Source organism: Somniosus microcephalus, chromosome 7, assembly GCF_052327205.1.
Source record: "Somniosus microcephalus isolate GS21.2 chromosome 7, FLI_Smic_1.0, whole genome shotgun sequence".
NCBI classification, from domain to species: Eukaryota; Metazoa; Chordata; class Chondrichthyes; order Squaliformes; family Somniosidae; genus Somniosus; species Somniosus microcephalus.
In genome coordinates this window covers 77,029,048-77,051,995 of record NC_140993.1, presented here as the reverse complement: position 1 = coordinate 77,051,995, position 22,948 = coordinate 77,029,048, and the positions used below count along the sequence as shown (strand labels likewise).

General features: G+C 43.7%; 1 protein-coding gene across 5 annotated transcripts in view; it reads right to left on the bottom strand.

Moving 5' to 3' along the window:
• tp53inp1 (tumor protein p53 inducible nuclear protein 1) overlaps window positions 1-22,948 on the bottom strand; it is a 40,065-nt gene that overhangs the window by 14,405 nt on the left and 2,712 nt on the right. For 4 of the 5 annotated variants that reach the window (XM_085992626.1, XM_085992623.1, XM_085992624.1 and 1 more), the window contains exons 2-3: window positions 12,438-12,714; window positions 8,068-8,410 (exon numbers count right to left, since the gene is read on the bottom strand). In XM_085992626.1, the coding sequence (XP_085848752.1) occupies window positions 8,068-8,410; window positions 12,438-12,555 (461 nt within the window). In that variant the 5' untranslated portion in view covers window positions 12,556-12,714. The remainder of the gene's footprint in view (window positions 1-8,067; window positions 8,411-12,437; window positions 12,715-22,948) is intronic. The other variant, XM_085992627.1, reaches the window with a different exon arrangement.

Genomic DNA, 22,948 nt, shown 5'->3' with positions numbered 1-22,948 from the left:
TGCTCAAGAAACCCATCCCTAATACACTCAATGAACTCTTCCTCAAGGCTGCTCTGCCCAATTTGATTTGTCCAGTTAATATGATAATTAAAATCCCCCATAATTATAGCTATTCCCTTATTACAAGCCTCAACTATTTCCTGATTAATACTCCGTCCAACAGAGTTGCAACTGTTCGGAGGCCTATAGACTACACCCACTAGTGTTTTTTTCCCCTTATTATTCCTTACCTCCACCCAAACTGTTTCACTATCCTGCTCCTTTGACCCAATATCATTTCTCTGTATTATAGTGATTCCTTCCTTTATTAACATAGCCACCCCACCTCCTCTCCCTTCCTGCCTGTCCTTCCTGATTGTTAAATAACCTGGTATGTTTAATTCCCAGTCATGGTCACCCTGCAGCCATGTTTCTGTAATGGCCACAAGATCATACCCATATGTCATTATTTGTGCTGTTAACTCATTCATTTTGTTACGAATGCTACGTGCATTCAGATAAAGAACTTTTAAATATGTTTTGTAACACTTAGTTCCTGTTTTTTCCCTTTTTAGTACTTTACTTTTTACTCCATACCTTCTGTCCCTTCCTGACACATTCTGTTTTTTTAATTCCCCCACTGCTACCTAAGTCTATGACCTTCTCTGTTGTCATTTCTATTATTTGCTCTCTAGAAACCTCCCCCCCCACTAATTAGTTTAAAGCCCTCTCTACAGCCCTAGTTATATGATTCGCCAGGACTCTAGTCCCAGCACTGGCCAAGTGGAGTCCGTCCCAACAGAACAGCTCCCTCCTGTCCCAGTACTGGTGCCAGTGTCGCAAGAAGCAAAACCCATTTCTCCCACACCAGTCTTTGAGCCACGCATTTAACTCTTTAATTTTATTTATCCTAGCCAAATTCGCTCGTGGCTCAGGTAATAACCCAGAGATTATTACCCTTGAGGTTCTGTTTTTTAATTTGACCCCTAGCTGCTCATACTCCTTTAACAGAACCGTCTTCCTTGTCCTATCTACGTCGTTTGTACCAACATGGACCACGACAACTGGATCCTCCCCCTCCCACTGCAAGTTTCTTTCCAGCCCAAAAGAGATGTCCTTAACCCTGGCACCAGGCAGGCAACACAGCCTTCGGGACTCCCGCTCTTGACTGCAGAGAACCCTATCTATCCCCCTAATGATACTATCCCCTACCACTACAACATTTCTTTTTACTCCCTCCACTTGAATGGCCCCCTGTACCACGGTGCTGTGGCCAGGTTGCTCATCCTCCCTGCAGTCCCCGCTCCCGCCCTCACAGGGAGTAAGAACCTCGATCCTGCTGGACAAGAACAAGGGCTGCGTCTCCTTCAACACTACATCCTGGATCCCTGTACCTTCCTCACTCGTAGTCACACCGTCCTGTCCCTGACCACGGACTACATCTGCAGTAATTAACTTCATAGGTGTGACCATCTCCTGAAACATAGAGTCCAGGAACTTCTCCCCCTCCCTGATGTGTCGCAGTGTCCGAAGCTCGGTCTCAAGCTCCATAACATGGAACTTGAGTTCCTCTAGCAGCAAACACTTGTCGCAGATGTAATCACCGTTAGCCTCAATGGGGTTCACCGGCTCCCACATCTCGCAACAGTAACACATCACCTGCTCCATTCTATATAATTAATTTAATTTCTTATTATTAGTTATGAAGACCCTGCCCAGATATATATGATAATATCACACCACTATTCAATAGGACTGACCAACTTAAAGGTATGAAAAAGAGAAGGAAGAAAACCAACCAACCAGCTGATCACCAACCTCCTCCTTGAATACTGTCTGTGGAGCCTGTTTGGTTGACTCGTCTCGCTGCTCCGCCTCCACAGTGCTGTCTAAGCCTGGGAGTGGGGAATAAAACAGAGCAAAAAACACACCCTCACCTCCCACTTATCCGAACTCTCCCACTTAGCAAAACTCCAACAGCACTCAATGCACAAAGCACTCCGTGCACTGCACTAGCCCCTCCCCTTTTATACCCGGATTCTACTTCCTGTTTAAACTGCCCAAGAATTTAAAAAACCCTTAAAAAATTAAATTTACTTCAATGAAATAATCATTTATAAATTTTGTTTGAAATGTTTGTTTTGTGGTGGCGTTCATTTCAGCTTTGTGCCCAAAAGGACGCGGTGATGTTTCGTGACAGAGGGATGGTAAGATGGGGAAGTGTTGTGCAATGGGATCTGGGGTTTCATTCATTGGAACCGGAGTCTGATGAGGCGTTCATGGACAGCCCGTCCGGAACGGGGATTTGTTGCCTACCTCCTCCTCTTCCTCCTGAGGTGGTCGCAGAACCAGTGGTGGTTGCCCTCATGATGGCCAAGTTGTGTAGGATGCAGCAGACCACCATGAAATGGTACACCCACTCCGCCTTGTACTGGAGGGCTCCTCCTGAGCTCACAAGGCAGTGGAACCGTTGTCTTAGCACCCTAATGTTTTTCTCGATGAGGTTCCTCGCGGCAGTTGGCCACGAGTGGTGGGGTTGCGGAGGAGGGTCATCAGCCAGGTGTAGAGCGGATAGCCCTGGTCTCCGAGCAGCAACCCTCAGGTTCAACGTGGTGGCTGGAAGATTGCTTGTACAGCGGACTGGCGCAGGATGAAGGTATTCAGAGAGAAGACAATGAAGTCCCTTCTCCTGGAGTACAGACTCTCTGTGACCTCCCGGATACAGTGATGGACAGCAAACTGGGAGATGTTAGCTATGTCACCTGCTCCAGACTGGAAGGAACCAGAGGCAAAAAGATTCAGGGCCATGGTCACCTTGAGAGCCACTGGCAGCGCCGTCGTTGCCCTGTCCTGAGGCTGCAGGTCTGACTCCAAGAGGTGACAGAGTTCTGTGACCACCTCCTTGGTGGAGTGGCCCCTCCGGACACACTGCTCCTGGTTTAAGTACAGGTAGGAGAAGTGCTTTCTGAAGACCCTTGGTGGGTAAGGCCTCCTGCTGAGAGCTCTCCTGCCCTCCTCCTCCTCTCTCTGCAAGCAGCTTGTCCTCTTCTTTCCTGCCTCTACTCCATCTTCATGCCATGCTGTAGTGCGCAGGGGACTGCAAGTAGAGCTCCCATGACTGGAAACAAGTGATTGGCAGAAGAACCAAAGGCGACATGAGGAAAAACTTTTTTTAAGCAGTGAGTGGTTAGGATCTGCAATGCACTGCCTGAAAGGATGGTGGAGGCAGATTCAATTGTGTCTTTCAAAAGGGAATTGGATAAGTACCTGAAGGAAAAAAATTTGCAGGGCTACGGGGAAATGGCAGGGGAGTGGGACTAGCTGAATTGCTCTTGCAGAGAGCTGGCACGGGCTCGATGGGTTGAATGGCTTCCTTCTGTGCTGTAACTATTCTATGATCCTATGGTCTGACCAGATCTCTTGAATTCAGAAGTAAGGCCTTCTCTAATTGCAGCACCACTCCCTGTCACCTCACCAACTTCAAATAACTCCAGAAAGCTCCAAACAGTTCCACAAACTTAAACAGAGCCAGTAGAAATCAAAAGGTAAGTTACCAGAAAGTTGTTGATGATCCCTTTAAATATTGCAGGTGGGGGGGGGTGGGGCCCTCGTGCATGTTCAGCTGTGTGCGCTTTGGAAAAGGCATACAGTCGAGTGGCGACGTCCAACATAGCAGATCGTGTGTCAACTCAGCACTGCACACTGATTGACGTCACAATCTGCCTCATTTGCTTTTTTCTGCCAAACACAAGCAATGGCCGCGCTACCAACCTGCCTAAAATGGTGACCGCCACGGCCCGCGCCAAAAGTGGCCAGAAGCGAGCCGGCTACCAATTGTCTGCCAAAACCAGCCTTCAATGCCGGCAGTAAGAGGGGGACTTTCTTGGCCACAAAGTCTAGCATAGAATATATTAGGATTATGCAACCTTAAGTATTCGGAGGAGTTCAAATAATATAATTAAATCATTTCACAATATTCATGTTTAATCACAGGTAGTGATATTCATGAGGAATGCCCCTTATTACTGGTGGCTGAATCAAACCATCCCAATGGCCATACTGATTAATTACTGTCTGCAGAATATAGGTTAATTTTCTTTCACTGCATAACCATAACACATCGTCAATGTAAGCATGTCAAATAAATATAATGCTCCCAAGATCATGTCCTATTGAGACCTTCTCAAAGTTAGAAATCTGCAGACACTCTAACAGCAGTGCTATGTGCAGCTAGCTGAATCAAAGAACTTCCTTTCTAGAAACAGCTTGATTTTATAGCTCAGTTTGAACAGATTATGCAAGTGCCAATGACATTGCAGAGTGCTCTGACCAGAGGAATAAAAAACAGCTGCAAAAATATCACAGTAGCGTTACAGACAGAAGAAAAGTAACAAAAGGATAGCTGAACCATATGGATCCAATTCTCCCTTTAACAAACCCCTTGGGAGATCTTTTTCTTAAATTTTAAACATCAATGTTAAAAAAAACTTTTTTTTTTTTAAGCTGAACATATACATTAAAAAAGGCTCACACCATCTTATTTTATCTGAAATATTGTCTACTAAGGAATACTTCATTCTCACATTACACACTAATCATTCATAATGCAGCCATGTTCCTCTTGTATTTAGCAATAAGTAAAATAAGTTTATAAGTTTTAGAAGCTATCCTTTTAGTGTGATTGTCAAGTAGCCAGTTATTATTTACTCCACGAAGGTCTTTAATCTGATCAGGACCCCCATCTTAACTCTATATTTTCCCTACTCCTCCACAAACATATACCTTGGTTGTCAAACAAGAACATTTTATGAATAAAAAAATTAAAAAGGTAATAGCTTCAATGCAGTTCCTAGTGGGTGTAGTGTATGTACCTTTAAGAGAGAACTACTTTTACAGCTCCTGTATACTGTAGTACCGGCAGTGACCACACCTGTATATAAGCCTTGAGCATGCCTCTGTACTCCCAGTCTTGAGACTACCCTACTCCAGTAAACACCTGTTGATTGTTAAGTTACAGCCTCCGTGTAGTTCTTGGGAAACATCCTATTTTAAGAATCACGGATCTAACAGTGGGAATGGCCCTACATCACAAAACTGCCACTAATTTGCTACTCATTGGCAATCCTGCTCACAAGATTGCATGGTGTGGGTAATGGAAAACATGCCACATTGTTGCAGTAGGGACTTCTCCTCAGAGGACCTGAGGCACATTGTTAGGACAGAGCAAAAGGAGCTTCATTCTACACCAGGCTGCATTATAGCTTGCTGCTGACACTGATGCCTGAAGTGAGAAGAGTTGATGAACACAAAAATAAAGAAATGGTACCAAGGCTAATTGGTAGATCAATCTTCTACAGTCAAGAACAGGAGAATGAAGATCTGCAGCTGTGATGCCCCAAAAGTGAGCTCCCCATCTTAGATTTGAGGGCAGCAGAAGAGGAAAATGGAAGTTGCAGGCAGATGCTTAGCATTTCCCCATAAATGTACTTTGAAAATGTAAAACTAGGTACAGAATGTTTACCTTAGCATATTGTCTCTGCTCGTAAAGTCTTACTTTCGACCTCAATGTCCGAGTAAACTGACCGACCTTACTGCAAATTCCTTTTCCCAGATAGCAACACCAGTAAACTAATTTACTAAATGGCAGCTAGTCAGGAAAGGAAGTCATTGTTCTTCACCCACCTAGATTTGAGTTAGTGTTAAAGCTTGAAATAATGTAGATCAAAAAAAATGTCTTGGATATTTGAGAACTTACTTTTTGCTTTATGATACATGTCAAATTTTCTACCAATGCTAATAAAAATACAGCTGCACAATCAAGGTGCAGCTTTCATATTACTTTGTAATTTGCATTCCTTAACTGTTAGGTCAAGATGTGGGGAGGGGAATGAGGATGGGGAGCACAGCTAAAAATCTAGATATTGATCCACAGTGCAGTTTCAAGGTTGCAATAGATCTATTTTTAGAAGAAATATTAGGACCACAATACAATTTCCATTACTTAGGACTCTATTTCAGTTCTAGCAGTAATGCCAACCCCACCATCTCAGAAAGCATGTGACAAACTCTTAAAAATCATGAGATTTGGTAAGAAATCATGAGTTGGTATTTTTTGGTTTATAAACCTCATTAGTGGCTTTATTTAATCTCTAACAGGTCACAGCTCTTTACAAAAACTATATTACTGCATCTGAAAAAGCTTTACAACATTTTTTAAAAAATCCTACCCGTTATCACAACCCTTTGCAAATTGGGGTAAATTTTCATTAAAAATCGCGTGTCTTACGATTAATTCGAGCGAGTTAGCATTACTGGTGAAGCATTACCAAATGGAGCATAGAGAGTAGCACCAGTGTGCACTGGGGTATGGAGGTGTCACTGAATTGTTTTGGCACAAGTCCATGGCCAATGAACCCCAGGCAACGGATTCCCAACCTCACCCATTGGGGAAGTACTGGACGGAGAGAGCGGACGAGACAGGGAGAGGGCAAGACAGGGAGTTTCTATGAGACAGAGAGAGAGAAAAAGAGTGTGTGGAACCCCCCTTTCCCCATCCTCAGCCAAATCTGGGCTGAGCGGGTAGTTCTAGTTCACTGGGGTAGATTTTTGACTTTGTGCAATGGTGTAAAATGGGTGATAGGGAGTCAGGAGCTCATTTTACATCTCTCCCATTGACTTCAATGTAAATAAAAATGGGGCGAGATATAAAACGGGCTGCCAACTCGCTATCACCCGCTTCACACTATGGCACAGAGTCAAGATCAACTACACTGCTTGAAAGGACACAGGTAATGAGGGAGAGAAAATAAAAAGAAAAGAAAAATGAGAAGGATAGTGGCCGTTACATATACTGTATAATCACTTCTGTAAGCGAGCTTCCTCTCCCTTATAAACTGCTGGTGCCCATGGTTGCACAGAAACCTTTGCTACTGTAATAGCTTCTGGAACCCACTGAAGTCAATAAAACTGATTATCGGGCGGGGAGTGTAACAGGCGACCAGTGGGATACCACCCGTCTTGCACTGATTCCTACCTACTTTGTTCTCTGGTCCTCTAATGTGCTCTCTCACTCTCCGAGTACAAAATTCTTCAGTCTCTCCCAGCTCCCCTAATCTTTCAGATGGAGTCTCTCCGTCTCTGTACAAGAAACCTAATATTTACCTGAATATCACTCCAAGTATCATCACCAAGTTCACAATCCACCATGGATTAATCATTCTGGTACACCATTACAACCAACTGTAGCTCGCCTCATAGTGGACCACCACTCGGAGTTGCGTCTGCAGCCACAGAGAACGAGCTCAAGAAGGCATACCTCAAGTTGGCTAAGGAATACCATCCAGATAAAAATCCAAATGCGGGAGACAAGTTTAAAGAAATAAGCTTTGCATATGAAGTTTTATCAAATCCAGAGAAGCAGGAACTTTATGATCGGACAGCCCTTCACTCCTTCCCTTATCAACCTCGCTGATGTATTTACTCACTGAACTCCTTGACTCCAAATCTCTGACGGCATGCTGCCTGCCTCAGGTTTGGTCCTTGAGTGTCATGTGACCGCAGAGATCTGGTCCTCACCTGTGTGTCCAGAAATCTATTTTTGATTGGCTATTTTTCGCTCCTTCCTCCTATTGGCCCGTGGTATCTAATGGTTTCAATGCTCGCGCGGGGTCGGTTGGATTCAAATCTGAAGCTGTTTCCGGTGCAGCAGCAGCATGGCACGGTTCAAAATCCTCCCTTTGCTCCAAAAGGAGAATCATGACTTTTTACAGTTGACTCGCGAGATCGCGAGTTGGGGCAATTTTTTAAAATTAAAAATCGTGCGTCTCGCGATTAATTCGCGAGAGTTGGCATTACTGGTTCAAGTATTGTCTATGTTCATCACTCAACATGACAAGAGTCATCGATATCCATACTTCAAGAGCTTTGGTTAAATCAAAATCAAGTTTTCAAACTCTGTAATTTAAAACAATTTACACTACATATGCCCACTTTTAAAAAAGAAAGATAGTATTAGGGGTTCTATTCTTTCTAATGAAACTACCAATTTGTAGTTCATAAATATCAACATCACTGTTACTACAAACCTACCTGATAGTTTGATTTTCATATTCAACAGACCTGCTGTTCTCTCTCAAGTTGCTTCGGACATTGTGCACTGTATATACAGACATGCTGGGGTGTTCAATAAGAAGATTTTCCATTGGGCTGGTCTCCACCTGCACTGGGGCATGGCCACCTGCAGTGAAACAGGGAGGAGGGGTAATGAACCAGCTCTCCTCCAAAGCGCAGGAGTCAAGCTGAAGAAAGCAGGGGTCACTACAACTGCCAAGCAACTCAAGAGAAGAGGTTGAAGAGGAGAAAATGGCTGAATTTGGAGAGGTTGCCCTGTCTATGCCATTTGTTTCATCTCTAGAGCAATCAGTGCAAGCATCTAACAAGCAGTAAGCAACAGTCAAATTGTATTAGAAGTAGAAAATGGAAAATAAATGGGGCATGCAAGTAGTAAAGCATTAAAGTTTAAAAAAATGAAGCAGGTATTCGGGAAAGGGTGAGAAAAGGAATTACATTTATTAGTTTTATTTTTTAATCAACACTGCAGATTATATATATTTGTACAAAAAGAACTCATAATCAAGAAGAAACAGTGCATTAGGCTATACATCTACTGGATTTTCCGAACACCACATTGTGCCACATTTTAAAGGCTGATGAATATATATAAATTATGTATAAAATGCAAGGTATCAAAAGACTACAATAAACATCACTGTGTAATCGAAATACATCACACCTTTAAAATGTTCATAGAATTAAATCTAACCCTTGAACCCGCTTGAAGGACGGGACATTTCATAAGTTAAAAAGGTTCAAGCTAAAACTTTTTATTCAGCATTAGTGATGTTGAAGCACTAATTTTTTTAATAATAATTCCTACAGTAATTTCCATTTTATTATATAATTGCATTGACTTTTAAAATGAGGGGGGAAAGAGGAGAATCAATTTATAATCAGGAATTTTACTTATCAAATTTAAATTTTACAAATGCAACGAACCAAGCGAGAGTGTGTAAATCAACAGTGTACAGTAGTATAGGACTATGTCATACAGATTAATTTCAAGTTCGATCTCTGGTTTCTGCTATCAGATGATCTTAGTCATGTTGTGAAGTATGGAAATGCTACAATTGACCTCAGTATCCATCGGTTAGGGAGGGGAATCCTGATTATCATCCAATTACCATTGCTGGAAAGTATGTGTACCACTGGAAAGGGACAGGATAAGCCCTGGCTACATATATGCAAAATAGTATGCCATGGAAATAAGTTCTTGCTTTTCTTCTACAAGTGATGTAGTTTAAAAGATGTATTCTATATTTATTTTATTTTTGCTTAATTCTCGGGTGTTTTAATTGCATGTATTCTGTGGTAAGTCTTTGGAAAAGAGCAATAATTATTACGCAGTATGTAGTAGATGGAAAAATGTTGAAGTTATATAAATGAGGGCCATAAATTCAGCTGTACAATAAGGTGCAGCTGGACACAATTGCACCGAAGACAGATGTCTCAAATTTACAGCCAGTAGCTACTGGAAGCAGAAAATAACTTGGGAGAAATTGTTCTGATATATATAGGAGAATACTTAGTAGGGCACCATTGAAAAAATACAGAAATTATTCTGTGAATGAGTTATCAAAGCCTTAAAATCAAGTAGAATGTATTTTCAACTCCACATACCTATTCAGTATTTAATGCAAAATGCTTTAAAATTAGATTTTTCTTACCAATTCTTCTTTAATGAAGGTTACTTTAATGAAGCTGCTGCAAATAGACTGAGATTTTAGTTCTGTGATTCTACAGCAAGATCCAAAATAGTCCCTGCAGTACAGAAGCATCTCACATAAAAACTATACAGTGGCTCATAGGAATAGGAGTTGGCCATTCAGCCCCTTGAGTCTGTTCCGCCTTTCAATTAGATCATTGCTGATCTGTATCTCAACTCCATTTACCCGTCTTTGATCCATATTCCTTGATACCTTTACCTAACACAAGTCAATTGATCTCAGTCTTAAAAATTTAAATTGACCCAACATCCATAGCTTTTTGGGGAGCAAATTCCAGATTTCCACTACCTGTTGTGTGGAAAAAGTGCTTCCCAATTTCACTCTTAAATGGCCTGGCTCTAATTTTAAGATTATGCCCTCTGGTTCTGGATTCCCTCACCAGAGGAAATCGTTTCAATGCATCTACCTTTCTGACTATTAAAAAAAACCAAAAATGATAATATTGTGTTAGAATCTATGCCAAACCCAAGACCTAAAGAAAATTCCCAGCTCAGTGGTATAATGCATAGAGAATGCCATTTGATCTTGGCATGGCATCACATAGCAGCACTCAATTGTCTAACATGAGTGGCAAAGTTCAGAAGAGTTCCTGAGTCATTTGCAGATTATATAAAGACCCATGCTGTAGTCTATTTATACAATAACCAATTCATGTTGTTAAAGGGAAAATGGAGTATTATGGAATTGCCCCATAATTCCTAAGTGTTATAAAAAGAAACACCTGTGTACATTTTTGTGTTTTTCATTTGTACTTAGATTAATCTATTGAACTGGTGGTCAGAGGAAGTTTGGGGCAGATATTTTGCAGTGTGTTTTCCCTTATGAGAACGTTCTGCTCCAATGACATCATGAATGACGAACGCTAATATCAGCTAACCCTTCCTATATATGATGTCACTGGAGAGGAATGACATGGGCCCTGGAAATCCATGGGATGCAATCCTGGTGGTGCTCTCCAGTGCTAATCCAACTGGAGTTTGTGGGGGTAGTGGGAAGGCACCTAATTTGCATTGGGCGGGCAGGCAGGCACAAATACCACTGTGGTCTCTACTCCAGCACCTACTACACCATACAGTTAGAAAATCCAGCGTCTTGGCGTCATTAGGGGCGAGAGTTCCCTAGGTCCCGCCTCCCGACCCTCAGACCCCAGTCATGACCTCTTTAGCACCCTGTGTGAGGAGGCCGATCAAGACATTTGAAAAAGACAATTTTTACTGTTGGGAGTCTAGACCACTTGTGACGTAATAAACTCACTACGCACTTGGTTTGAGTATAAAGCAAGGCTTTAATCAACTTGTTTCAGAACATGGAGGACTAGATGTACTTCACTAGTTCCTGTCTTACAAAATATCCCTGGCAAGCTGGGCTCATGCCTGAGTATTTATACTCCTTGGACGGCGCCACCAGCTTGCCATCCAGTGTTATTTCATGGGTAGTTTCTTTATGATGAGGAGATTTATAACAACTTGCCTGACCCATTTACAGCCATCTGGAAGCTGATATGTCTCATCTCACTGGGCATACCAGCGTCCAATCCTACAGCGAATCCTGAAAGTGAATCCTGAATAAAATGAGGATGTGAGAACTCCCAGCGTAGCGAGTCCCTCACTCTGGCTCCATCCCCTGATGACATTTGCCTTGTAAGGGGTGGATGGAGGTTCTGCCCTTACAAGGCAGGTTGGAAAGTCCTGGAAACACAAGAGACCAGGCGCAACTGGGTCCCTGTTCTTTTTCAATGAGTTCTGCCGGTGTCCTGCCATGAAAAGAAACAGCTTGTGGGTGATTACTTGATTGGCGTAATGGTAGTTAGTCAAGTCTACTTGGTCTGTGGCACTTCAAGAAATGTTACTTCTTGTTATTTTTTTAGTTGTTTTTATATGGTTTCCACATTTTAAGTATCTTCCCCCTAACTCAATTTTCTCACCTTCTCTCCAGAAACTGAGGACTCGTATTGGCATACAGTTCCACTGGTACCAGAACTTCTTTGGTATCTTGTCCACATAGCTATCCTTCAAGTACAGGCTTAGCCATTATAACCGAGCCTGATCCTGGCTTCGTTTTCTGTCCACATCTGCACTTTCCAATAGGTGTTACCTATCAGGAGATTTTTTTTTGCCCTTCCCAGCCCAGAGACCCCCCCCCCACCCCAGGCAAATTGTTGAAACCCCTCCCACACTTGACTAAGAATAATTAATTTAGCACAGGTTGGTGATCAAATTCTGACTTTTCTAGTTTATATGACTCAAACACGTCATATGATGCACTTAGCCATTATGGTGTTCAGTTTAACTGAAGATTTAAGAAATACCCAAGCTGTGATTCTAGAGTAATAGCAGTTATGTGAAACCTGGTCATACGGTACAGCTTGATGTGGCTAAGCTCACAAAAACGTCTTGTGAAAAGATACATCAAAATGCTACAAAAACTTCAGTCATTAGATGATGATTTATGATATGAAAAAAGTATTCATATCAATATTGGTCAGTTATGTTTAAATCCACAGGGTGTCTTAATAATGAGTATAAAGAGGCAGTCTAATGTTGAAGTCATCACCAATATAACATATCGTAGGTCATTTATGCACATTAACTTGTGTCCTGGATTAAGTTATCTTACCTATATAATCAACCAGAATCCATTCATCATCCTCCTTTTCATTAATCTCAGGCTCCTGACTTTCATTTTCAGCATGGTCAATTGCTCCAAACAACATACTTGAGAAGCGTTGGTACATAGCTTGGTGAAAGTCAGGTACTTCTACTGTTGTACAATGGTGATTGACTGAATGGAGCAACTAATCACTTTAGTGGCAGAAGGAAGTAGATCAGTGAGTGCTCAAAATGCATATAATTCCAAAATTCCACACGGTGAAGATATACAAATTTTCATGCATCTGTGTGGAAACAAAGTTATAAAAATATTTTAAAAATGGAAAAAAATGAAACAGGATAACATGAAAAAGAAATATACAGTAATACTCCACAATCTAAAAAAGCCTATTGTAAACCAAGTACATCTTATTTAAGCAACAACTCTAATGTTAAAATTCAAAGTCTTTAACTTGAAAACTTCTGAATTTCTTCACTGCAAATCTTCTTTCAGCTCTTTCTTAGGGTTCTCAGATGATAAAGCCATACAGATCAGAAAAGTCCCAGGTTCCATCGCCTGTCTGGGCGGAGTTGGCTGGTCTTTGTTGGAGTTGCAGTACGAGGACTACAACTGGGTCCAGCATTCCTGAGCTAGAGAGTGGGGTGAAATAATCAGCCAGATGTTCTTCTGATTGAAGAGCAGTGACCCCCTACTGGAAGGTGCACTTGTGAATATCAGGTGAGATCAGGATTGGGCTCATCTGTGATGACCTCATGGCCAAGAATGCTGACACTCATTGCCTAGGTTTACATGTCTAGAATAGTCAGTTGTGTAATGTATCAGAAAATGGCCAGCACCCATGAAACCACGCCCCAGCATGAGTGAGCATCTTCAGGGAAAAAAAGGGAGAAAAATCACAGGTCAATGTTTTTTTATTCAGAACAATATATTATTTGCTTAATAATCTTTGGGGACTGGGGATTATTTATGTAGAACTTTCCCTCATGAGATTAAGTGAGTGAAGTAGATTCTATGACTGTACATGACTTATAACAGCTGAAAGGTTCCTGGTTTTGACAATTTATATTTAATGGAAACTGCAAGGCTGATCTGCCAGAAACACTGGCTGAGGAAGATGTGGAATAGAAAATTATTCAGAATTATGCAGTCTGTTTCAGGTATAGTACCACTTCCTTCTGGTTGTGCTGGATGGAAAACTGCACAATGTTCTATAGGCCAAGGACCAAAAAGAAATGGCAATCAATCGTAACTGATTAGAAACAGTGCGACATAAGAACATTAAGAATTAGGAGCAGGAATAGGCCATACGGCCCCTCGAGCCTGCTCCGCCATTCAATAAGATCATGGCTGATCTTCGACCTCAACTTCACTTTCCCACCCGATCCCCATATCCCTTGATTCCTGTTGTACAAGATGAACATACTAAAAACATAAGGATGGTGAGAACGTGGCATACAATTCTTTTAAGAAGTGTTTGCATTAAAATGACTGGATCAGGCAAAATATCCACTTGTTCATCCCAAAGGAATTCAAATTAAAGCCAAGCAATTAGTCAGAATTTTTTTTTATTCATTCAAGGGATGTGGGCATCGCTGGCAAGGTCAGCATTTATTGGCCATCCCGAATTGCCCTCGAGAAGGTGATGGTGAGCTGCCTTCTTGAACCGTGTGGTGAAGGTACTCCCACAGTGCTGTTAGGGAGGGAGTTCCAGGATTTTGACCCAGTGACGATGAAGGAACAGCGATATATTTCCAAGTCAGCATGGTGTGAGACTTGGAGGGGAACTTGCAGGTGGTGGTGTTCCCATGCACCTGCAGCCTTTGTCCTCCTAGGTGCAGAGGTCATGGGTTAGGGAGATGCTGTCGAAGAAGCCTTGGCAAGTTGCTGCAGTGCATCTTGTAGATGGTACACACTGCAGCCACGGTACGCCGGTGGTGGAGGGAGTGAATGTTTAAGGTGGTGGATGGGATGCCAATCAAGCGGGCTGCTTTGTCTTGGATGGTGTCGAGCTTCTTGAGGGTTGTTGGAGCTGCACTCATCCAGACAAGTGGAGAGTATTCCATCACACTCCTGACTTGTGCCTTGTAGATAGTGGAAAAGCTTTGTGGAGTCAGGAGGTGAGACACTCACCACAGAATACCCAGCCTCTGACCTTCTCTTGTAGCCATAGTATTTGTGTAGCTGGTCCAGTTAAGTTTCTGGTCAATGGTCACCCCTCAGGATGTCGATGGTGGGGGATTCAATGATGGTAATGCCATTGAATGTCAAAGGGAGGTGGTTAGACTTTCTCGGCTGGATTTTGCAGCGGGGGCAGGGGGGCGTCAGCGGGCGTGATTGGTGGCAGGTTGGGTGGGAAAAATTTTTGTTCCCCCAGTGGGTCGGGGCCCTGGTGTGAACCCGCCGCCACACGCCTTTACCAAATGTTGGTTCTGTCAGCGCTGAGCAGAGACAACACGCAGCGGCGGGGGATGCAATTAAAATCGTTAATAGCTTGTTTACAGCCATTTATCAATGTTTTTTTTCCCAGCTTTTTGGATTTGACAGGTTGCCCACCGGTTTCCCGCTGTGCCTAGACCTCGTCTGTGAAACTGAGGTGGGAGGTCAGTGGCCATTGAATCAGTTGATGAGTTGACAGCTTCAAATGCCATGTCAAGACTCCCAGCTGATTGACATATGTTCCTTTAACCACTAGCTTCTCTAAACTGCATTTCCTCTACAGATTCAGGATGCTGCAAGTCTTTACACAAGTCTCCATCCAGTCTGACCACATTACCTCTCTCACCATTGACAGATCGCTTCTATCATCTCTACTTCACCTGCAATCTATTCCATCAGCATGGGTGCCCTTGAAACTCTCACCTTGGACCTCAGGACCCCACTATAACCAGCCCAACACTAGCATCACCAGGCTCACCAGCAGCACCAACATCATAACCTACTCCTCAATCACCTGATGCTGCACAGGTCACAGGGCATCAGCACCCGAGCACATTGCTGCCCGGGAAGCCAGGGATGGCCTCACCATGGCCAGATTTACTTCACTTGACGCTGTACACCCTGGCTGCCACATGATGCCTTGATGTCAAGGGCAGTCACTCTCACCTCACGAATTCAGCTCTTTTGTCCTACAGCTAGGAACACTGATGGTAGCTAGCAAGGATTAATGCAATAGCAATATTAGGAAACTACTGTGCTTTAGATGAAAGTTTAAAAGGTCCTGTTTGCTATATTTAGAAGCCTTTCAGTCAGGCTCACTTCCTGGTATGGCTAGCTCTGAAAACTCTTGTTCAAAATACCAATATGTTGCCTGCCCCCTTACACTGGGAAGTATCTGTGCTACAACAGAAACTTTATGATAGCTTTTAGGCTTCTATTTGCTCAAACTGTAACACACTTGTGAGTGGAACAATAATATAACCATATATTTTTGCATTCCTCGGTGTACAAACACAGTAATGTGTCTTCTAGGATACTTTGCTATGGTAACACGGTCTCTTTACAGAAGAATGACAGTAAAAAGAAACAGCTTCCACTTGAAAGAAAAGGCTAAGAATAAAAAAAGCTCCCTACCAAAAAATGTTGAATACAGAAGAAAGCACAAGGAACGCTAAAGTCTTGTGAAAAAAGATGATGGCTAAAATGAAGGAAACTGGAAAAATATTGTCTTAAAATACAAGCTATGCAAATTTATGGGTCAAATTGGTCTTCTACAATGTCCATCAGGACTAATAAATCAAACATTTCAAAACAGAGATGCAGGTGAGAAGCAATGGCCTGGAAATTTGATTAAGCCCGAAAACGGGCGGTGCTACCACGGGACAAGGTTAACGGCGGCCTGCAGAACGAGCACTGGCAGCACCGGTATTTTAGTGCTACCTGCTGATTTAAATAAGCGAAGTGCAGAAGCTCAGGCAGTCACCTTATTAACAGTACATTTCCAAGTGAAAGACTGTGGCATAGATGTCCTTAAAGCGTTGCATGAGAAATCCTGAGATTATGGCCAAAATATGAGCTGAACGCAGAAAATTTAATGGACTGCAAGCAATTTAAAGGAAGTAGTGCCATTATATGGAAGAGAGATCTTGCTAAAGCAGCAAGGATGCAAGAGATATCAGTGACTGAGTACTGGCCACTTGCTAAATTTGTTACAATAGGGCAATGATCACAAGATATATACTATAGAAATACCAAACTATCCTTCCAAGCTTATTTTACAATTATGGTTGTACAAGAACTGTATAGGCACCTATGTATATATTTTCCAATAAGAACAAAAAAACCTCTATAAATCTTAATATTTCTTTCTTTAGTGGGTTCATCAGCATTTTCTTGATGTAAACTGGATCTTGATGAAAAAAAAATTAAATTAAGCAACAACGAAAAAAAGGCCAGCTCGATCTGGATCATATTAAAGAATTTTTGCAATAAACCAAAAGACAATTAAAGTCAGTTATTTGGGTGCAACTTATTTAAAAGTAGCAAGGTAAATGTGAATTGAAATAAATGTTTTAAAAAAGGGTAACATGAACCTCGTAAAGGTCAAGGGTGGGACCAACAAGCCCAGGGAACCCTGGATGTCAAGGGATGTACAAGAATGGATTAAGGAAAAAAGGGAGGCTTTTGGCAGATACAAAGGACTAAAAACAGTGGAAGCCCTACAGGAGTATAGACAGTGCAGGGGAGTACTTAAAAAAGAAATTAGGAGAGCGAAGAGGGGGCATGAAAAAACACTGGTGGGCAAAATAAAGGAAAATCCCAAGGTGTTTTATAAGTATATTAAGGGCAAGAGGATAACCAGGGAAAGAGCAGGATCCATTAGGGACCAAAGTGGCAATCTGTGTGTAGAGCCGGAAGATGTAGGTGAGGTTTTAAATGAATATTTTGCATCTGTGTTCACTATGGAGAAGGACGATGTAGGCATAGAAATCAGGCAGGGGGATTGTGATATACTTGAACAAATTAGTATTGAGAGGAGGTACTAGCGGTTTTAGCAGACTTAAAAGTGGATAAATTCCCCAGGCCCAGATGAGATGTATCTCAGGCTGCTGTGTGAGGCAAGGGAGGAGATTGCAGGGGCTCTGACACAAATTTTCAGAACCTCTCTGGCCACAGGGGAGGTGCCAGAGGACTGGAGGACAGCTAACGTAGTACCATTATTCAAGAAGGGTAGTAGGGATAAACCAGGGAATTACAGGCCAGTGAGCCTAACATTGGAAATTATTGGAAAAAATTCTGAGGGACAGAATTAGTCTCCACTTGGAGAGGCAAGGATTAATCAAGGATAGTCAGCATGGCATTGTCAGGGGGAGATCATGTCTAACCAATTGTGACTAGGTGTGTGGATGAGGGTAGTGCAGTTGATGTAGTCTACATGGACTTCAGTAAGGCTTTTGACAAAGTCCCACATGGGGGACTGGTCAAGAAGGTAAGAGCCCATGGGATCCAGGGCAATTTGGCACATTGGATCCAAAATTGGCTTAGTGGCAGGAGGCAGAAGGTTGTTTTTGTGACTGGAAGCATGTGTCCAGTGGTGTACCGCAGGGATTGGTGCTGGGTGCTTTGCTGTTTGTAGTGTACATTAATGATTTAGATATGAATAATGTAGGAGTTATGATCAGTAAGTTCGCAGATGACACGAAAATTGGTGGAGTGGTAAATAGCGAGGAGGGAAGCCTCAGGCTACAGGATGATATAGATGGGTTGGTTAGATGGGCAGAACAGTGGCAAATGGAATTTAACCCTGAAAAGTGTGAGGTGATGCATTTTAGGAGGACTAACAATGCAAGGGAATACACAATGAATGGTAGGACCCTAGGAAGGACAGAGGATCAGTGGGCCCTTGGTGTGCGTGTACATAGATCCCTGAAGGCAGGACAGGTCGATAAGGTGGTTAAAAAGGCATATGGGATACTTATATTCTATGCCTCGGCTAATGAAGGCAAGAGCAGGGAGGTTATGATGGAGCTGTACAAAGCGCTAGTTAGGCCACAGCTGGAATACTGTGTGCAGTTCTGGTCGCCACACTATAAGAAGGATGTGATTGCATTGGAGAGGGTGCAGAGGAGATTCACCAGGATGTTACCTGGGCTGGAGCGCTTCAGCTATGAAGAGAGACTGGACAGGCTGGGGTTGTTTTCCTTAGAGCAGAGAAGGCTGAGAGGGGACCTGATTGAGGTGTACAAGATTATGAGGGGCATAGATAGGGTAGATAGAAAGGAACTTTTCCCCTTAGAAGAGGGGTCAATAACCAGGGGGCATAGTATCAAGATAAGGGGCAGGAGGTTTAGAGGGGATTTGAGGAAAAGCTTTTTCACCCAGAGGGTGGTTAGAATCTGTAACTCACTGCCTGAAAGGGTGGTAGAGGCAGGAACCCTCACAATATTCAAGAAGCATTTAGATGAGCACTTGAAACGCCATAGCATACAAGGCTACAGACCAAGTGCTGGAAAATGGGATTAGAAAAGACAGGGCTTGATGGCCGGCACGGACACGATGGGCCGAAGGGCCTCTTTCTGTGCTGTATAACTCTATGGGCTAAAAATTCGGTGGCCCCGCGTTTGGGGCGCAAAACTCGCCTGGGCGCCGGAATTTGCGCTCCGGGCGGAGCCGCTTGCGCCCTCCCGATATTCAGTTTCAGCGCCCCAAGAAGGACGCGGGGCACTGCTCGAGGCACCCAGCGTCCCGCTTGGGGCGCTCAAACTGAATATCGCAGCACTACGTGACGCTGTGCCACACGCTGCGGCACGGCGCGCTGCGGTACTGCAGGCCTTCCTCCCCTTCTTAAGGGGGAGGGGCCTGCACCAGCGCAATCACCGATCGTGAGTGCCGGCAAAAGAGCCCGGCACCGAGGAGAAGTGCCGGGCTCTCGGGACACAGCCGGCACTGCCCGGGGGGGGGGGGGGGGGTGAATCAGGAGGCCGGGGAGGGTGGTGCGAGGAGGTGCTGGCAGGCGGCCACCGAAAAAAATGGCCGCCCCGCACCTCCCCCTTAATTTGCGCCACTACCGCCACAGGTAGGCCCCCCTGTACCGGTCGTGATTTGCGACCGGCGTTACGGGGGGGGGGGCGCGACCCAATATCGCGTTCGGGGCGGTAGCGGGGCGCTGCACACACCGATGACATAATCGGTGGCGGCGTAGCGCTACAGGCTAACGCCGCCATTAGTGCCCCGCTAAATTTTGCGGGAGACGTGGCCAGTGGTGCTAAAGCCACTGAGTGCCCTCTTTAGGCGCTAACTGGTGGCGCAGCCCACCGAATTTCTAGGCCATATATGACTCTAGGCTACGAGTTTACTGGTGTAAATCGTTCAGAAGAGAAGTCAATTAAATGTTTTAATAATAACAGACTTTTGAAAAACTCTGAGAATATGCAGTTAAATTTTCCTTAATTCTTGGCCTTTTAAAAACAGACTTAAAAACTTTACATATTGGCCTAGAAATTGCGGTCAGAGGTGTACCGCAGGAGTACGCCTCGACCCACAAAATATTTACGAATTTACTTCCAGGCGCCCAGGCTGCGAAGAGTTGCGGTCTCGGGCCTCCAGGCATACGGCAGCATAAAGGCCCATGGATCCCAGGGACGCAGGTGGTTCAGAAGCATCCCTGGGATCACGTGGGCCCAGTCCTCCAATGAAAAAAGAGGATTCCATTGCAATCATTTACGAAGGGAATCTCCCAATGATTATACATTTGTATAGAATTCTAATAAATATAAATGTATTGGATTGCAATTTTATTCATAAGTCCCTTCATTGATCTAACTTCAATAAAAATTTGATTTTTTGATAAATAATTTTAAACACCTTAATCCGGGCCAATATTTGCATAAACTAATTAAAGTGTATGTGCATAATTTTGGAGTTTTAAATGTTTTATTTAAGCCTTTTATATACCCTTACGCTGATGAAAGCAGGCCCTATGCTTGCTTTTACCAGCCGTAAGAGTTGCATGGGCAATTACTGGGCAGCTGTTGGGCAAATAGCCCAACGTTACGCCAGCGATACTCATTTTACAGTTGGTTCGGATGATCTGTCAAGGTGTACCTTGACAGATCGCAAGTTTTGGATTTCGCACATGCGCAAGCACATGCAGAAAACCGGAACTTCCGGGGCCTTTGAAATGGATTACGATGCCGTACTCTGACAGTATGCCATCACAGAGACTGCAATTTCTGCCCTATTATTTTATCAGTTCCTAAACTAGGAAACCCAATTAATAAAATTTAAGGAAATGCAGCTTGGATTTTTTCCTGAGATTCTTACAACTGTAGTACAGTATAGTTTATTTTAAAAGTATTTACCACCTGTAGGGGGAAAAATTCAGTTGTTTGCGCCTCCCGTTAGCGCCTTAAGAGGGCGCTAATGGGGCACAAAGCAACTAGTGCCCGGGTGCGGCAATGTTTGCACCGCTCGCAAAATTAACTAGACATTTTGCGGCGGTGCTAAACACTACCGCCATGATCTCCTGCACCGGCAGATCGTGACGTCAGTCGAGTGCGCAACGCCCCGGACCGGATATTGAGGGGCGTCCCTTGCCTTACCGCCTGCCGCTGGCAACGACAGGTTGAGGGGAGCGTTTTGCAGTCCGAAAGGGACTGGGGGAGCGCTATTTAAAGGTGACCGCTTCCTGCCTTTTTTTGTTGGTGACATTTTTGCACCACGCATTCTGAGAGAGACTTCTGGAGAGATTCAACGCTGTGTGAAGGAGTTTTGGGTACTGAGCAGCACTTTGCAGGTTCATTTTGATTTGCCCTTCCTTGCTTCGCCAGCGCTCTGAGGTAGTGCCTCGCTCCTCGGCCTTTGCGACTTAAGACAGGTGTGAAGTGCCTGATTTAGCGCTCCAATCACATCCAGGGGCAATAAAAGCCAAGTTTGCCGTCGGAGGCGATAATTAGCGCCAGGCGCTAAACTTTGCGCTCGGCCGATAATGGCGCCCCAAAAGGGGCGATACTGAATTTTTCCCCTGTATTGTTTGACTGACCAGGGGGAGATTTGGTGCATCTCATTGGAAGCAGCTTTCACTCCAGTTACATAGTTTGAGCTCTCCATAGTTACCAGTTATCTCAGCAGTTGTTTACTGTACAGTTTATAGCTCACCGCCGCTTTCTCCCAGCTCTATGCACTGTCAATGGTTGTACGAACGAGCGTGCTTTGGAGAGGGCGGTAAGACTGGGGCCATGTCCAAAATGACGAAGCGTGCGTCAATTCGGTGTTGCACGCTCCTGGCAATTAAAATACTTGCGGCGAGCGCAGGCAACGGCAGCGCTGTCGACCTGCTCAATATGGTGGCTGCCGCACCGGAAGTGGGTGGAAGTGAGGCGGCCGCCATTTTTTCTCCAAAACCGGCCTTAACGGCCAGTGCAAATGGTTCGAATTTCTAGGCCAATGTTTCTGATTTTATGTACCACTGAAAAATATTTCAACGGGTGGTACCAATAAAGGACTAACTAGAGCAACAGGAAAGGCTGGATCTGTCTTTGAGACTGGTCTCTAATATCTAATTTCTTCTGAGGAATGCAAGCTGAACCTTCCATTGCATCCAAAAAGGAATGATTTTAGACTTTAAGCTTGGTGATTTTAGTCAGTTTGAAATAAATATATCCAGCAATTTGGTTCATCAGACATGACAGACGCTGGTGGGCTCCACAACAAAGTTTGTGAGGATGCAAAAATGACTGTTCCAGCCTCCATCATACCAATGTTCTGCAATACCCTCAATTGGGTTTCTCTGATGTATACAAAAATCCTGTTACAGTAGATAAGGGCAGATGGTACGATTGGATGTCACACCTTCGGTTGCTCTCCTGTGTCACTTTGTGGATATTTACAAGTTGGTATAGGCCTGGAAGGGGCTCAGGAATCATGTCGGCCGAGGAGCAGGTCAGGGAGATAGTATGTGGCACTGCAGTGGGTGAGAAATAGCTTAAAAAAGAACTTGGCTGCGGAGATGCCTAAATATATATTTCACCAAGTGATATCCAACTTTACCTAATACTGTATTCTCTTCTCAATGTGTGGTATCCTATACACTGGAGAGACCAAATGGGGTGACTGCTTTGCAAACATCTCATTCTTCTGGAACACCTTCTTACCCTTCTCCTTGGCACATGTAGACCTCTAGTATGGACACCAACTTTAGCAACTTCATAATAGCTGTCTTCCTTCCCTTTCCCGTCTGCTTCTCCCATTCACCTTATTTTCATCCTTTTTTTGTTTCTTGTATCTCTTCACTGCCTTACTGAGGTGATCATTGCCCATCATCCAGCACCTTTCCCCTCACTTCTTTTCAGCTTTAGAAATAAACTTGTTCACAGGCTACACTGCCTCAGATACCTATCAATGTTGCTTGTTGTTCTCCCCCTCTTTGTTTTGTTCAGTCTTATAAAAGGCTCGCTCATTTTCTGGTTTCCAATTCTGACAAAGGGTCTACACCTGAAACAGTGATTGATCTTTTCTCTGTTCAGAAGTTGTGCATATGCAGTATTCTACATTTCTATTTCAAATTTCAGCTGCAGCATATT